The sequence below is a fragment of the Lemur catta genome, chromosome 4 (genome assembly GCF_020740605.2).
Source record: "Lemur catta isolate mLemCat1 chromosome 4, mLemCat1.pri, whole genome shotgun sequence".
Classification (NCBI taxonomy): Eukaryota; Metazoa; Chordata; class Mammalia; order Primates; family Lemuridae; genus Lemur; species Lemur catta.
Genome location: NC_059131.1, coordinates 44,510,171 through 44,527,423, shown reverse-complemented (window position 1 = coordinate 44,527,423; position 17,253 = coordinate 44,510,171). Strand labels below are relative to the sequence as shown.

The 17,253-nt window shown below is 37.3% G+C and overlaps 1 protein-coding gene across 4 annotated transcripts in view; it reads left to right on the top strand.

The window, feature by feature from the left end:
* The first annotated feature begins 266 nt into the window (after positions 1-266).
* The window catches only part of FANCL (FA complementation group L), a 66,626-nt gene continuing 49,639 nt past the window's right edge, over positions 267-17,253 (top strand). For 2 of the 4 annotated variants that reach the window (XM_045549662.1, XM_045549661.1), the window contains exons 1-3: positions 292-426; positions 15,000-15,058; positions 17,084-17,144. In XM_045549662.1, coding sequence (XP_045405618.1) covers positions 331-426; positions 15,000-15,058; positions 17,084-17,144 — 216 coding nt within the window. In that variant the 5' untranslated portion in view covers positions 292-330. Of the gene's footprint in view, positions 507-14,999; positions 15,059-17,083; positions 17,145-17,253 lie in introns of all 4 variants that reach the window. The other 2 variants (XM_045549660.1, XM_045549663.1) reach the window with 2 other exon arrangements.

Genomic DNA, 17,253 nt, shown 5'->3' with positions numbered 1-17,253 from the left:
CTGTAAAAACAGTTATATGCTGGAGGAAATGCAACTCCAAATTTGTAGTAGTCTTTCAATACAATCAAGGCTTTAATGATCTTGGTCTGTGAGTCCTGTGGACCTGAGAGCAATCTCCGCTCCTGCCTCCAGCTGGGGCCAATGCAGCCTCCCGTAGAGCGCCAACGGGCCAACCGGGCCCTAGACCTCCATTTCCGCCCGCGGAATCCACACTCGGGCTCTTCCCGCCAAGGCGCGGGTTCCGCTCCGCGGCCGTTGAGCGCAACCGGACTGCGCATGTGCAAGGCCCGTCCCGCCGGGAGCTTCTCGCGGCTCTCCGGACTCTGAGCCATGGCGGGGACGGAAGCCTGCCTGTTGCACCAGTGCCCGCTGCTTCTGCCTCAGAACCGGGAGAAAACCGTGTATGAGGGATTCATTTCGGCTCAGGTACCCGCCCGGTTGTTGCTGTCTAAGGGAGCCTCCCTCTCGTGGCGCAGCTCCGCCCGTGGAAGTCTGTGACTGGCGAGGTTGGTGGGGGTTGAGGGGCCGGCGCGGGTCCCTCCTGGGAGACTAGGAACCGCCGCTGTCGCTGGAAGCCGCGGGCCGCGCGGCCTCGGGGACGGGAGGCGGGCCGGGCCGGGGCCACGCCTGCTCGCGCCTGCTCCCCTCCTGGAGTTTTGCTCTTTCCTCACTCAGTTCAACGTATGTCCCGCAATTGACTGTGCATTTTTTGGTAAATTTTGCCCTACCTCGATTTTAGCACTCTCCATCCCCACAAATGTTGGCAGTTCACCTGAAAATCTGGGCTAATTATATCCGTATTTCCAGTAGAAAGGACATTTTGGAGGAAAACCTTATTTTGGCCCTGTGCCAAGTCATGTGTACCTGGGCAACTCCGGCTGTGATATTCTGTAAGAAATCTTGACAACAACTCAATTGCTGATTCCAGTGGCCTCTCTTAAGGAGTTTATTACACGTACTAACACGTATGGGGTTTAGAAGTTGACAGGGTTTTTTCCAGGTACAATATCTCGCTTAATTCTCAGCCCTTTAAGGCAGAAGTTTTAAGAAATCATTATTCCCATTTCATAATTGAGGAAGTTAAGGTATGGGACATTGGAGAGGTCAAGTAACTTGTCCATGATTGCTTCAGAATCCCTTAAACTCAGGCTGATTCCAGGCCTGGATTTTTTCCCCCTCCATTGCACCAAGAGAGGTTAGAAGTTTGAGGATAGACTTTTCCTCTCTGACAGTTACACTCAACCCCATGCCCCCTCCCGGACCAGCACACACACTCTTTGAGGAGAAGGCCCGTATCCTAGGAATTACCACGTTTTGAAATCTCAAGACATAATAATCTCTGAAAAATAGTGCATTACCAAATCCATTTTCTAAATGAAATTTTTGCCTGCCCCTAAGTGTATTAGATGGTGTAGAATTAATCAGAATGTTCTGTGCTAAATGGAAAATTATAGATAGTGCACTTGGGCTTCTCCATGTTCTTCAAACTCATTGTGACCATCACAGAAAATAGTGGTTAAAATTCATTATTATATATGGAAAAAAATTAATGCATCTTTTCCTTCTCCAGCTGTAAACTTTTGTCTTGAATTACCTACTTAAAAACATGATTCACTTTCAGACAACATTTAGAAAAGTTGAGGAAGTATTACTTGTTACCTTTTTTCCCTAGGCACCTTGTTATGGCTAATTTTAGGCATTTAAGGAAAATACTTTGTATCATGTATGTCTATATCTGCTAAAGCTTTTTAGAAAAAATGTACAGCCATCGGAATTGAGATTAGGTGAAATTTTCCTATAACTGTTGCTGTAGTTACAATTCTAATTTGTACCTGCCTTAAGCAGTTTACTTAAATCTTAAACACTTTATTTAATTGTCTAAAAAGGTTTTGTATATATTTCAAATTTACAGAAAAGTAGCAAGAATATACAGTACCAAGAATTCTAGTATACCCTGTACCTAGATTTACCAGCTTACATTTTCCCCATTTAATTTAACATTTGGAGTATGTGTATGTGGATGGGTGCTTATACACATTATTTTCCCAGACCATTTTAGATTAAATCATAAATGTAGTGCCCCTTTATCCCTAAATACTTCAGGTTATATTTCATACAAACAAGGACACACTTATACATAACCACAGTCCAGTTATCAAAATCAGAACATCTTATCATGATACAATACCATTATCTAATCTGGGGTCCATATTCAAATTTTGTTTATGGTACGATTACGTATTTTATACCCCCATCCCCCACCAAGTGATATAAGATCCCAGGGTATAATTAGCTGTCATGTCTCTTTAACCGGGAATAGTTCTTCAGTTTGTCTTTGTTTTTCATGAACTTGACATTTTTTTAAGAATTCAGGTTTTTATTAGGTAGAATGTACCTCAGTTTGGGTTTGACTGACATTCCTCACCACTGAATTCAGATTATGCATTTTTGGCAGGTATACTATGTTGTGTCCTTCTCAGGACACATAAGGTTAGCTGATTCCATTATTGATGATGTTACCTTTGATTACCTGGTTAAGGTGTCATCTGCTAGATTTTGGGGAGGTCCTGTGAGGCATCAAACTTTCACCTTCTCCTTACACCCCCAGTTTTAGCATCCATTCATTGACTTTTGCTTGAGTCAGTTATTACTGTGATGGTTGCCAAATAATGATGTTCTGACTCCATTATTCCTTCTATGTTTATGCATTGGCAATTTATTATAAGGAGTATCTTTCCCTTATTTATTTACAGCAAAATGGACTCATGTATTTTTAAAAAATGACTTAATTGACTATAGCAATTACTTTATTCCTGTGCTCCAATTGTCCCAGATTTGGCCAGTGAGAACACAGTTTTATGTATTTAAGTTTTTTAGGGCTTTGCACTTTCCTGTCATCACTGTTTTAAAAGTATCCTATAGATGCTGACATATAGTGTTTTATCATAATTTCCTAGAAGTTTTGTAATTTCAATTTGTTGTTAACTCCTCTGTACCTAGGAGTTGTTTAATAGAAGGTTTTTAAAATTTTCTTTTTGATTTTTAATTTTGTTATTAATTTTTAGTTTTATTGGATAATGATTAGACAGTATTGTTTGTAAAAAACTCTATTCTGTGGAACTTATTGATACTTTTTTCCTGTGACCTAATATGTAATGTTTTTTTGAGAATGATCCATGTGTGATTAAAAAGAAGGTGTATTCCGTATTTTCTATTATCAGGTTATCTCTTTCCTTTTGAGTGAGCTTTGGTAGTTTGCGTCCTTCAAGGGATTTGTTCATTTTGTCTGGATTTTTAACTTATTGGCTTAAAGTTATTTATAATATTCCTTTATTATCCTTTTAATGTTTTTAGTATCTATAATGATGCTCCCTATATTGATTATCTTTTGCTGCATAGCTAATTACTCCAAACCTTTGTGGCCTAAACCAACAAACATTTATTGTTTTATTCTTTCTGTGAATCAACAATTTGGGGAAACTTGTTTTTTTCAGAGATAGAGCCTCTCACTCTAGGGACTAGAGGTGCATGCCACTGTCTGTGCCTGATTTTTTTAAATTTTTTAGAGACAAGGTCTCAGTATGTTGTCCAGGCTGGTCTTGAACTCTTGGCCTCAAGTGATCCGACCCCCTCAGCCTCCCAAAGTGCTGGTATTACAAGTGTGAGCCACTATGCTGGTCTAGATGGTGGTTCTTAATCATAGTCTCTCATGATCTGGCAATCAAGATGTTTGCCAAGACTGTGGTTATCTAAAGGCTTGGCTGGAGTTGGCTAGAGGCCTCAGTTTGCTACTGCTCTCTTAACAGGAGGCCTCAGTTCCTCACCACATGGCCCTTCATAGTGTTGTTTGACTGTCATTACGATATGGTAGCTAGCTTCCCCTGAGTGTGTGCTACATCACAGAGATCATGCAGAAAGCTGTACATTGCCTTTTATCCCCTAGCCTCTGAAGTTACACATATTTACTTCTGCTTTATTCTGTTTGTTAGAAGCAAGTTTCTAAGGCTAGTCCATATTCAAAAGGAGGGAGATTAGGTACCAACTCCTAAAGGTAGAAGTTATCAAATAATTTATGGATATAGGTTAAAAATAATTCCCATCCACATCCACATTTCTCAGTAGGTAATTTGTATCTTCTCTCTTTTTTTCCCTGATGAATCTGGATAGAGGTTTATAAATTTTATTGATCTCTTCAAAGAACCTACTTTTGGTTTCATTGATTTTTCTCTATTGTTTTTCTGTTTCTATTTCATTGATTTTTTTATCTTAAGTTTTCTAGTTTCTTCAGATAGAAGGTTAGATCATTGATATAAAACTTATTTTTTTTTTTTTTAAAGACAGGGTCTTGTTCTGTCACCAAGGCTGGAGTGTAGTGGTGCAATCATAGCTCACTGCAGCCTCAAACTCCTGGGTTCAAGTGATCCTCCTGCCTCAGCCTGCCAAGTAGCTGGGACTAGAGGCACTGCCACTATGCCCAGCTAATTTTTTCCATTTTTAGTAGAGATGGGGTCTCACTCTTGTTCAGGCTGATCTTGAACTCCTGACCTCAAGCAATCTTTCCACTTTGGCCTCCCAGAGTGCTAGGATTACAGGTGTGAATCACTGCGCCTGGCTCCAGCTTTCTTTTGATTGGTGTTGGTTTATGTTTTTCTAGTCTTTATTTTAAGCTTATTTGTGTTTGTATATTTAAAAGGAGTTTCTTTTGGACTTTGCTTTTTTATGCAATCTGACAAACCCCTTTACTTGGGAATGCTTAGACCATTTACATTTAATGTGATTATTGATATGGTTGGGTTTAAATCTACTATCTTACTGTTTATTTTCTATTTGTCCTATATGTTCTTTTTTTATTTTTCCTATTTTTCTGTATTTTACATTAGTTGAGTTCTTTTTTTGTAATTCTGTTTTATCTCCTGTGTCAGCTTATTAGCTGTGTTTGTTTTGGTTTTTTTTAAGTAGTTGCTTAAGGTTTTGTAGTATACATGTTAAGCCTATCATGGTCTATTTTAAAGTAATATTAAGATTCTATTTTATATGCACTATTGGTTTATCAGCTATGTAATTTTGTCTCTTGTTCTCTTTTTAAAATTTTAGTGTTTGCTTTAGGGTTTACGGTATGCATCTTCAACTTAACCACAATCTGCTTTCAGGTGTACCACTTCCCTTGTAAGAATCTTATGACAGTATACTTCCATTTCTCATTGCTTTGCCTTTGTGCTATTGTCATATACTTTATTTCTATTCATCTTATAATCCCCCCAATATAGTTATTAACTTTGATTAAACAGTTACCTTTTTTTAGTAATAAACTTTATTTTTTAATGACAGTTTTAGATTTACAGAAAAATTGAGTAGCTGGTGAGTTCCCATACACCATGATCTTCCTCCATAACATAGTTTCCCCTATTCTTAATATCTTAATGTTAGTATGGTACATTTGTTACAATTAATGAACCAATATCGGTACATTATTATTAACTAAAGTCCATAGTTTAGTAAGATTTCCTTAGGTTTACCTAATGCCTTGTTTTACTTTTCTAGGATCCCATCGAAGATATCACATTACCTTTAGCTGTCATATCACCTTAGGCTTTTCTTGACTATGACAGTTTCTCAGACTTTCCTTGTTTTTGATGACCATGACTCCTGTATGATTGTAAAATGATCCCCTTTAACTAGTCTGGTATATTGTAGGATATTCCTCTATTAGAATTTGTCCAGTGTTTTTCTCATGATTAGACTGAGGTTATGGGATTTTGGGAGGAAGATCACAGAGTTAAAGTGCCATTTGTCTCATTATATTACGTCAAGGGTACAGTCTGTCAATATCACTTATGGATGTTGATCTTGACTTTCATCACTTGGCTAAAGTAGTTTTTGTCAGGCTTCTCCACTGTAAAAGTTACTCTTTTTCTCCTCTTTCCATACTATAGTCCTTGGAAGGAAGTCACTGTGAGCAGCCCTCACGTAAAGAGTGGGGATTTATACTCCCTGTCTTTTAAGGTGAAGTATTTATATAATTTATCTGGAATTCTACTGCATGGGAGATTTGTTTATCCTCCTCCATTAATTCAGCCATTTATTTATATCAGTATGATCTTATGGTCATTTATTTTATACTTTGGGTTATAGTCCAGTATTACTTTGTTGCTCAGATTGTTCCAGCCTTGATACCTCAATTATCCTTTAAAAATACATTTAAAAATTAGAGAAAAAATCTTTTATATTTACTTGTATGTTCTGTCTGTAACTCTGTTGTATATTCAGATTTCCATATTGTTTCATTTACTTTCTTCTTGAGTGTCTTCCTTTAACATTTTTTAGTGCATGTCTACTGCTGATGAATTCTTTCAGCTGTTTTATGTCTGAAAAAGTGTTTATTTGAAATTGTCTGAAATAGGCAGTTTCACTGGATATAGAATGTAGGGTGACAGTTTTGTGTTTTGATACTATAAAGATGTTGCTCTACTGTCTTGCACTGTTTTCTATGAGAGATCTCTACTCTTTTTTATCTTTATTCCTCTGTAAGTAGTATATTGTTTTTCTCTGGCTGCTTTTGAGATTTTTCTTTTTGTCACTGGTTTCAGTCAATTTGATTGTGTTGTACCTTGGTGTAGTTTTCTTCATGTTTTTCTTCCATAGGGTTTGTGGAGCTTCTTGGATCTGTGATTACACATTTTCACTTAATTTGGAAAAAAACGTCAGCCATTATTTTTTCAAAAAAAGTTTTTTTATGCCTTCCTCTCTCACTCTTTCTGTTGGGATTATAAATACATGCATATTAGACCACTTTATGTTCCCATAAGTCACTGATGGTCTATTCCTTTTTTCCCCCTCAGTTTCTTTCTGTTTTATTTTGGATATGTTCTATTGCTGTGTGTTCAGGTACACTAGTATGTCCTATTAATACCATCTAGGGTAGAATATTTTTCATCTGAAAGTATTTTTCATTTCTTTTATTTAAGTCTTTCTTTATATATTCCCTGTTTATATTTGGTAGGCTTATGCTTTCCTTTAGCCTTTTAAGCATGTGAAATGTAACTTTTAATTCTTTTAATCAGGTCTATAATCTGTGCTATTTTTGTGTTTGTTTCTCTTGATTTTTGTCATTATTATGGGTATATTCTTCTTTGCAGGAAATATATGTACTTAGTATGTTTTAATTGGATGCTAGATATATGAATTCTACCTGTTGTATTTTTTTTTTTTTTTTTTTTTTTTTTGAGACAGAGTCTCACTCTGTTGCCCAGGCTAGAGTGAGTGCCGTGGCATCAGCCTAGCTCACAGCAACCTCAGACTCCTGGGCTCAAGCGATCCTTCTGCCTCAGCCTCCTGAGTAGCTGGGACTACAGGCATGCGCCACCATGCCTGGCTAATTTTTTCTATATATATTTTTAGCTGTCCATATAATTTCTTTCTATTTTTAGTGGAGACGGGGTCTCGCTCTTGCTCAGGCTGGTCTCAAACTCCTGAGCTCCAACGATCCGCCCGCCTCAGCCTCCCAGAGTGCTAAGATTACAGGCGTGAGCCACCGCACCTGGCCTACCTGTTGTATTTTTATTCTCTAAATATTGTTGAGGTTTGCTGTGAGCTGCAGTTAAATTACTTGGAAAGTTTGATCTTTTAAGGATTTGCTTTTTTTTTTTTTTTTTGAAACAGTCTCACTTTGTTGCCTGGGCTAGAGTGAGTGCCGTGGCATCAGCCTAGCTCACAGCAACCTCAAACTCCTGGGCTGAAGCGATCCTACTGCCTCAGCCTCCCAAGTAGCTGGGACTACAGGCATGCGCCACCATGCCCGGCTAATTTTTTCTTTATATATTTTTAGTTGTCCAGTTAATTTATTCCTATTTTTAGTAGAGACGGGGTCTTGCTCAGGCTGGTCTCGAACTCCTGAGCTCCAACGATCCGCCCGCCTCAGCCTCCCAGAGGGCTAGGATTACAGGTGTGAGCCACCGCGCCCGGCCCCAGGGTTTGCTTTTAAGCTTTGCTAGGCAGAACCAGAGCAAAGCTTTAGTCTAAGCTAATTTGGCTGTACAAATGAGACAACATCCCTCTGAGTTCTCTATTTAATGGCTCTTATATTACCAGGTTTTCACTATGGCTGATTGGAATGTGACTATATCCAGCAGACTCCATTCCTATGGTTCTTCAGCACTGGGTGATTTTCTCACATCCATGTGACAAGCAGTACTCAGCTGAACTCCTTGCAGGGAATCCTCTGAAGTTCTCTGGAGTCTTCTCTATGTTTATTTCTCTCCTTTCCATACATCTCTTGCTTGTGTTTGGTACTGTACCTTGTGAATTTGACATGCCTTGGCCTCCCCTAACTCACCTCTCTCTTCTCAAATCAGCAACACTGTCAGGATCTCTTTGTTTCTCCACCCCTACCTTGTAGTCTGAAAATTGTCCAGGTAGTATTAGGTTATTAAGTATGATATGTCCGATTTCCTTAAGTACTAAGTTTGACAGTTGATATCTTTGACGCATCTTGTTTTATTTTTATTGTGACGGTACATCCTCGGTCTTTCAAGTGACTGGTTTGGCTTGTGAAAGAAAAAAATCTTCCAAATTTTTTTTTAGAGCAGTTTTTGTGAAACCATGGATAAGTCACAAATTTGTGTTATTTTCGAATATGAGTTCCATAGTGGAACCAATGCAGCACAGACGGCTCAAAATATCAAGGAAGTATTTGGGAAGGATGTGGCTAATGAATCCATGGTTTGACAAGTTCTGTTATAGTGATTTTAATCTTGACAATGAGCCACGTGAACAACCTGAGACTGAGGGGGCAATGATGAGCTGAAAGCTGTAGTGGAAGCGAATCCATCTCAACCTATGTGTGAATTAGCAGCAAGGTTTGACGTTACTATTCCAACAATATTGGACAATTTGAAACAAATTGGCAAGGTAAAGAAGCTGGATAGATGAACCCATGAATTAAACAAGCATCAGAATACAAATCGTCTTGAAGCTTGCCTTTCTTTGCTGTCACGATATAAAGGCCAACCATTTCTACACTGTATTGTTACATGAGATGAAAAGTTGATTCTTTCTGACAATTGCAAGTGTTCAGGACAATGGTTAGATAAAGATGAAGTGCTGAAACACAGTCCAAAATCGAATATTCATCAAAAAAAGCTAGACGAAACCAGACCGGAAGATGAGGAGGAGACCAGACTGGAAGAAGAGATAAGACTGGACGAGGAAGAGGAGAGGAGACCAGGAGACCAGACCAGAAGAGGAAGAAGAGACCAGACTGGAGGAGACTGGACAAGGCAGAGGAGACGAGACCGGAAGAGGAGACCAGACTGGAAGAAGATAACAGGCCGGAAGAGGAGAAGAGACCAGACCAGAAGAGGAGACCACACCAGAAGAGGAAGAGGAGACCAGACCAGATGAAGAAGAGGAGTCCAGACTGGAAGAGGAGACCAGACCAGAAGAGGAGACCACACCAGAAGAGGAGATGAGACCGGAAGAGGAGACCAAACCAGAAGAGGAGATGAGAACCAACGAGGAAGAGAGTGCTAAGTTCTTAATATGCAATACCACATTCAGACCTCATGAACCATCCTGTAAGACAGCTATTGTTCTTTACCTTGTTTACAGATGAGGAAACTAAGGCTTAGAGAAGTTATGTAATTTGCCCAAGGTAACACCTTAACTCACGAAACTGAGAATCAATACCAAGCCTGACTCCAGAGTCTCTGGTCTTAGCCATTATGTAAGTCAGATACCTTCTTTCTGCTTATATGGTTGTTCCCACAGCTTCCTCCAAGGGTGTCCTCAGTCTGGTCCTGGGGCTGAGCCACAGCTGCTGTCCTGGTGATTTCTAACCCCAGATTTTATTATTACTGTGCATGGGGGGAGAGGCACAGTCCTGGGCTGGAGGGCAGAAATTTGGCTTCTTGTGCTGTTCTGCCTCTGGACACAGGAGGGTAGACCCTCCGTAGGCATCTCTTGCACTAGGCCTTACTTGCCCCATCAGTAACATGGGAAGAATAATCCTACTCCTGGTGCCTGCCAAAATTACTCTTTTTTGAGATCATATATGGAAGAAATCTGCATAAAGGATTAGAACTTATTTGACTATGTATAGATCCGCCCCCAACCAAAGTTCCAGACTTAATTCCCCGAAGTTCCCAGCAAACTTGTAAAAGTTCCAAAGGATCCTCACCTCCCTGCCTTTGTTCATGCCACATATCTGAAAGGCCTCCTCATCTTTGCCTACCATAATCCTGCCTATTTAAAAGGCCTAGTTCATAGGCTTCCTCCTAGAAGGTGTTTGTGGGCAGCTGTCCTTGAAGTGATCCATTTCTCCTACCTAATCTTTGGCTGTAAGCACTTAAGATAGGTATCACTCCTGGCCTTACCATATAATTACTGATGTATGGGACATCCCCTTCATGGAGGACATGTGTTGGTTTTTGCTTGCCTAATACCTTCTTCCCCTTTTAGTGACAGCAACTTGATTTTTCTCTGGTGAACAACCTTCCCTCACTTTTAATACATATGATTTGGATGGGGTCAACCCCACTTCCAAATCCAGAGGTAGGCTTGTGACTTAGGCTTACTCAGAGTTACTATAATGGGCAGGTGACTCAATTAAAAGCATTGAGACTTACTCCTAGGACTTTTGCTAGGACCATTGGCATAAAAAGCTCTATTTTTGCTACAATTGGAAGTAAACATGGAGCTGTGAGGGGCTTTCACATGGAAAAAAATTTCCTGAGGATGAAGCCACCGAAGAGCAGGTTATAGAAAGAGACCTAATCTGGAGGATAACATTGTTGGAAACCTTTGGATCTTAGATTCACCTATTCCTGAAACTATTAATAGAAGTAACTTGCCTAGGACAAATAAATTCTGTCCCCTGCCCACATTCTTTTTTTCCTTTTAAGCTAGTTTGTGTTGGGTTTCTATAATGTAGATTTGAAAGATATGAACACATCCTTAATTTGTTTATAAACTTCAAGGGGCCAAAGGCCTAATCTTTTTAACTTTATGTCTCTTAGCATGGTACCTGGTAAGACAGAGGGTCCTTGAGGTATGATGATTGATTCATTCAATGTCACTTTCCTTGAGCACCTACAATGAACTGAGCTAAACACTGGAACCATAAGAAATGATTAGACATAGTCCTTGCCCTTGAGGAGTTCTGAATTTAGTACAAGGAGGTATGAAAATGAGCACTTTGTAATATAACTTAGGCCATAATAGAAATCTGAGCAAATTTTTGTGGGATTCCAGAGGGTTGGAGGTTTGGGGAGATGGGATGTGTCAAGGCTTCTCAGAGGAAGTGACACCTGAGTCGAGTTCTTAAAGAACAAATAGAAGTTCCTAGGTAGAGAAGTGGGCATGGGGAAAGGGTGTCCCAGGGATGAGGTATTCCAGGTGGAGAGAACAATATTATATATTAATAATTATGAAATTAATAATAAAAAGCTAATGGTATCTGGTGGTCCAGTGCTGGTATTATTAATATCCACTACAACTACATGAAACCTGGTCAATCAATTACAGTGAATGTGTACTGCAACCATTTGGATGAAATGATAAGGATGCTTGCAATTAAGCAGCTGAGATTGGGCCATAGAAACAGGCCAATCCTCCTGCAAGACAACACTTGACCATGTGTCACACTAACAACACTGCTCAAACTACAGAAGCTGGATTTGGAAACTCTCTGTCCTCCACTGTATTCACCAGACCTCGCACCAACTGAGTACCACTTCTTCCAAGCATTGGACCACTTAATTGCAAGGAAAAGTATTCAATTCTCAACAAGCTGTGGAAAACGCCTTTTGCCATTCAGTCTCCAGGCTTCTTTGCTGCTGGCATAAGCAAGCTACTGTTAAGATGGCAAACTGTGTTGATAGTTTGGGCGCATACTTTGATTAATTGTACTGATTCTTGTTTGAGATATAATAAACTATACTTTTGATTAGAAATTGGACATTTCATATCTAATGACCTATAGAGCTTGGCCATTATAGAGATTTTCACATTTGTTTGTCTGCTTTCAAAGACCACTGTCCTATGCTGCCTATTGTTAAATGTCTGAAAATCATTATTTCACACATTTTGTCCATTTTTAAATTAAGGGGTGAGGGTAAATCCTATCCTTGTTGCTCCATCATGTATGTAAACAGTTCTCTTCAGTTTCTTAAAATTTCTATTCCATTCTTGCTTTATTTTTTATCTTGCTTTGAGAAGTCTTATTCCAGTCTTACTGTGTTTCCCATATAACCCAGATCTTTTTTCTGAGATTTTGGACTTTTTCTTTATTTTTAAAGTCTGAGGCTCAGAGTGGGTCGTTATGAGTCACTTTTCTCATGTGGCCAGTTGTCCTTTTGGGATGTGGATTTCCAGAAAATGTTCTTTGATATAATTTAAAATATTCTTTCTACTATTTTGTTTTGCTTTTCAAGGTTTTCAATTATATGTATATCGGACTTTTTTTTGGCACCTCTTTTCTACTTCAACTACTTTTCATTGATGGTCTTTAATTTTTTTCTTTTTTTCATTTGGTAATTTTCTTGCTTTTTCTTTGCACCTTATGACATTTTTATTTAGTTCTTTTCTTCCTTGGGTTCCTTTTTAAATTTATTTTTCCATTTTAATATAATTTTGTCTTTTTCTCCATTTTCCTACCTTAAGTTTACTCAGTTCATTCATTTCTTCCCCTTTTTCTCCTTTCCTTCTCTCTCCCCATCCCCCCCTCCTTTTTTTTAAACAATTTTTGGTCTTAGTTTTTGAATTTCTGAATCTGGGTACAAATGATCACTTAATGATATTTAATTCAGTATTATAATTTGTTTATGGTTTCTGGGTTTTGTTTGAACAGGGGCTGTCATGACCTAAAATGTTTTTATTCTCATTTTCTTTGTCTCATAGTAGCTTCACATTGATAAAGACAATACCTTTGTATTTGTGAATATTTTGGCTGTTTGTAATAGTTTATAAAATTCCTAGTTCAAAAATACCCTCTTCTGTTGGTGAAGCAAAGTACAGATTCTGGATGAATTGTGGGGGAGTGTTGGGGGGAGGAGTTGTGTGTTTTATTTTCTTATATAAGAGCCTAAGTTTCCTATTCTTCTTTTTCCTCCTAACATCCGGTTTCCAAAATGTGTCTTTACCTACCTTTTTACCATCTTCTACCCTGAAAGCATTCTTTTCCAACACTGGCTCATTGACTTTTGTGTTCACATTAAGTCTCTTCCTTGTAGTCAGTGTCCTATCTACCAGAACTTTTTATTATTAATATTATTTCTGCACTTAGTCCAATCCCCCCATTTTCTCTTCCATACATTTTTTTCTAAACCCTCTAGCACTCTAAAAGGACTTACTTATGGGAGTCCCAGAGTGGGCTCTACTGGAAAGTGGTTTATATTTTTCTTCCTATAAAGAATTTGAAGTCAATAGTGTGCCCTGTCTTCTGGCTGAAAACATGGGATTTTAGTGGTTTTATTTTATTTTATTTTTTGTTAATTATTTCAGCATATTATGGGGTACATAAGTTTAGGTTACATATATTGCCCTTGTCCCCCTGTTTTATTTGTTTTTAATATTAATTTATATTTTTGGGGGGTAGGGTTTTTGGGGGGGAGATTGAGGTTTAGGCAACTGTTAGTACTTTTGTTTCCTACAAGCCTGGAAAAATCTGCTTTTGGAGAACAATTAATATTTTTTAGATGCTTTAGCTAAAAATGTAATTTTGGACATTTTCTTGAATCAGAAAAGTATTGTGGCATGTGACATGGCATTTGACCTTTTAAAATGGCTGGGTTTTGCAAATAAGGGACTTTGGAATTTTATTCTTTCAAATAACAGCACAGATTTCTACAGTAGAATAGTTTTACTATTTTTCATGTAAATTGTGAATTCCAGACTGTTCTTACACCTATGTGTGGGATGTCTATGAAGTTAGGTTAAAGTTACTACATAATACTTTTCAGTGCTTTAATGAAATAGTGAATTATTGTTACTTGACCTTTTGAAAAGGTCAGTAGTACATTTTGTTTCATTTTTTTAAAGGACATTTAAATGTAATGAAAGTCAGAACTGTAATATTACCATGAAAGTAAAGGTTATGGGGTACATTTAATTGTGTTCCTCTGTTTTTGAAACTGCTTTGAGGGAGACTGTGCTAAAATTCCACATGGTAATTGTTTTTTGAGAATTTTATTACTCTTTTTCATTTTATTCTGTTGGAGTAAAAGATTACATTTCTGTTTGTCTTTTTCTGCTTATTTTTACTCAAATTTCATGTGTGTTTTCCTATTTAAGTTACAAAGTTTAAACTGCTTACCCATTCACTTTCCTAAGAAAGTAAAATTGAATATATTTCTCAGAGAAGTCTGTTCTGTCCTTAGAAAAACTCTTGAATAAAATTCTATATATTCAATTGTATTACTATCTTAATATGTTACTGATTTTATTTATTATAATGGTTCACTAGTTTGGGAGAATAAAATATACTCTGATTTATGAAAGTATTTCTCTTATGTCTGTATATTCAGATTGTATAGCTAAATATATTTTCACTTTATTAAAATTTACAAAGTAAGTTGAAAACATGGTTTGTAATGTTATATATTCTTATTTCATATTGTGATTTTTTTCTTCCATATTTAAAGCATTTGAAGAAATTTCCTTTCTCATAAATTTATTTTCTGAGAAATGACATTTGAATTTCTCCTGTATGTCTATATTAGCAATTTTGTGATATTTCTTGAGTGACTTTCCTTTTAATAACGAAGTCCTATCTTAGTGTTTTGATTTCCTAATAATTGAAAAGTTTCTGACATTTTTGAGTTATTTCCCCTCAAAAATGTAACATTTGTTGCTTGATTTTAACAAGTATAAAGATTTTGATAGATTTGATACTGTTTAAAAAATAAAGGAAAACATGGCCTTTTCTATGTGATTCAGTGTTTAATTTTTCTTAGCATTAAGTGAGTAATGAAAATTTGAGTAAACCTTTTCACTGTTTTCCACAGGGAAGAGACTTCCACCTTAGAATATTGTTGCCTGAAGATTTACAACTGAAGAATGCAAGGTGATGTGGTGTTTAGTTATATACATACATCTTGGTGGGACAGGTGGTAAATCTGGTATAAACTGATTCTAGTGATTTGAGTTTTACCTAAAATGCTTATTAGTCAGTCAACTAGAGGGAAACATTTCTGATTTTTTCCAAACCAATGCAGCATTTGTAAATAGCTTTCCCTGTTACTGACGTGCGTGCTTTTCAAAGTTAACACATTGAATAGTCTAATTTTTTTTTTTATTTAAAGTAGTAAACAGCAGTTGTGTACACTTCACTAACAAGTACTGAACAGGAGTATAAAGGGAAAATAGAAAAGGATTAGGAGGCTTCTTTTTTCCCAACTTTTGACTAATATTATTTAGTGTATATTCATTCTATAGGAAGACCCATACACACAGTTCAGTCCTATTATAGAGTTAGGTACCAACATGGAGTATTGATAGAGAGAACTATTCGGGATATGAGACTGAAATTTTAGGTACTGCCCCAAATCTCGATTCTGCTTCTAAATATCTCTGGGGAAGAGTGGAAAAAAAGGAATCAGAGATATTTATGCGTAGAATTGAGAGGATTTTGTGACTGATTAGAAGTGCAGGTAAGAGGGAAAGGGGAGTGGAAGATGCTTTCTAATTTTCTGTTTCAGATCACTAAGCTATAGAAGAGATTACAGATGGGGGAAATGGAAGGGAGATTGTTTTAAGGCATTCTGGTTGTGAAATATCAAGAGGAACAATTTGGTATGTAGTGGTGTACTGGTGTGGAACTAGAGTGTGAGGCTTGGAGTGGAGATACATGTAGTAGTCATAGGATTTGGGGCCATGAGTATGAATAGACTTTCTGGTGCCTCTATCTGGAGAGTGAAAAGAGAAGGCCAATGACAGAAACTTGAAGGCATACCAACATTCAAAGGACTGGTAACTAAAGAGGAACTTGCAAGTAGACTGAGGATTAACCAGAAAAGTAAGAAGAGAACTTGGACGGTGGTGTCTCTTCAAGTCAAATAAAGAGAACCTTATGGAAGGAATAGTTAACAGTGCTGAGTGTTGCAGAGAGATCAAGTTGGATATGAGTATGTTTTGTGCAATGATAGAAGCTAGATTGTGTTGGGTTTTGAACTGGATGAGTGGATAGGAAGGAAATGGAAACCGTATGAACTACTTTAAAGAAAAGCAGTGGCTAGAGAATGGTGTACATTCAAGGGAAGAATTGTGATTTTTTTAAAGATGATATATATTTGAACTAGTTAATTCATTAAGGAGGAAGAAAACTTACAGAATATAAATTAAGGATACCACAGTAAAGGGATAATTTCTGAATTGAAGTTACCAAGTTGGTGGCAAGGGATGGAAAGCACCTTTGGAGAGATTACCAATGGACAATTGAACTACTCTGCCACTAAGAGAGGAGTGGGATAGGTATTGAGGTTCACAGACAAAGAATAGAGAGAGTCATGAAGGTCTGAAAAGGTCATCATCAGGGAAACTCAAGAGAGCCTTCCTACTGCTAGGTAAGTAAAAGTAATTCCTTAGAAGAGTTATATACCCAGCAACGTTGAGAATACAGCTGAGGTGAGCCAGTGGGTGGATGAACATTTACTTACTGCTACTTATACAATTAAAAGTATGTATCCTTTTATTACATTAACCTGGAATTTGAAGATTACTTTGCTATGTAAAATTTTCAAATACAAGTTTGATATATTATGATCAAAACTGTTGGTTTCATTTAACCTATCTTGGAGAAGAATCTAATTCAATGGAAAACTTTGCTTTGGATGTATTAAAGATAAAAAAGATGTACTGTTTGCCTGTCATTTACTGATGGCAGTTATTTATATTTTGAAATAAAATTAGTACCAACAGTTTGAAGACAAGACTTTCTACAGTATCAGTGGTGAAAATTTTATTAACTTGTCAGAATTATGTTTATGGCATTCTTTTTTATGTACATGCATGTTTACATTGGCATACAAATAAGTTTTTTCCTTTTAATTCAGAACAATGAACAAACAATTTTGTTCCATTAAAATTTTAGATTACTGTGTAGTTGGCAGCTGAGAACAATACTTAATGGATATCATCAAATAGTCCAACAGGTAAGTCCTTTTTAAAAGGTTTATGTATGAAGTGAGGGTAAGAAACTACTAATTTACTCTTCTTTTAAAGACCTGCTTTGCAGAATGTTGTAACAAACTGGCTTAATGG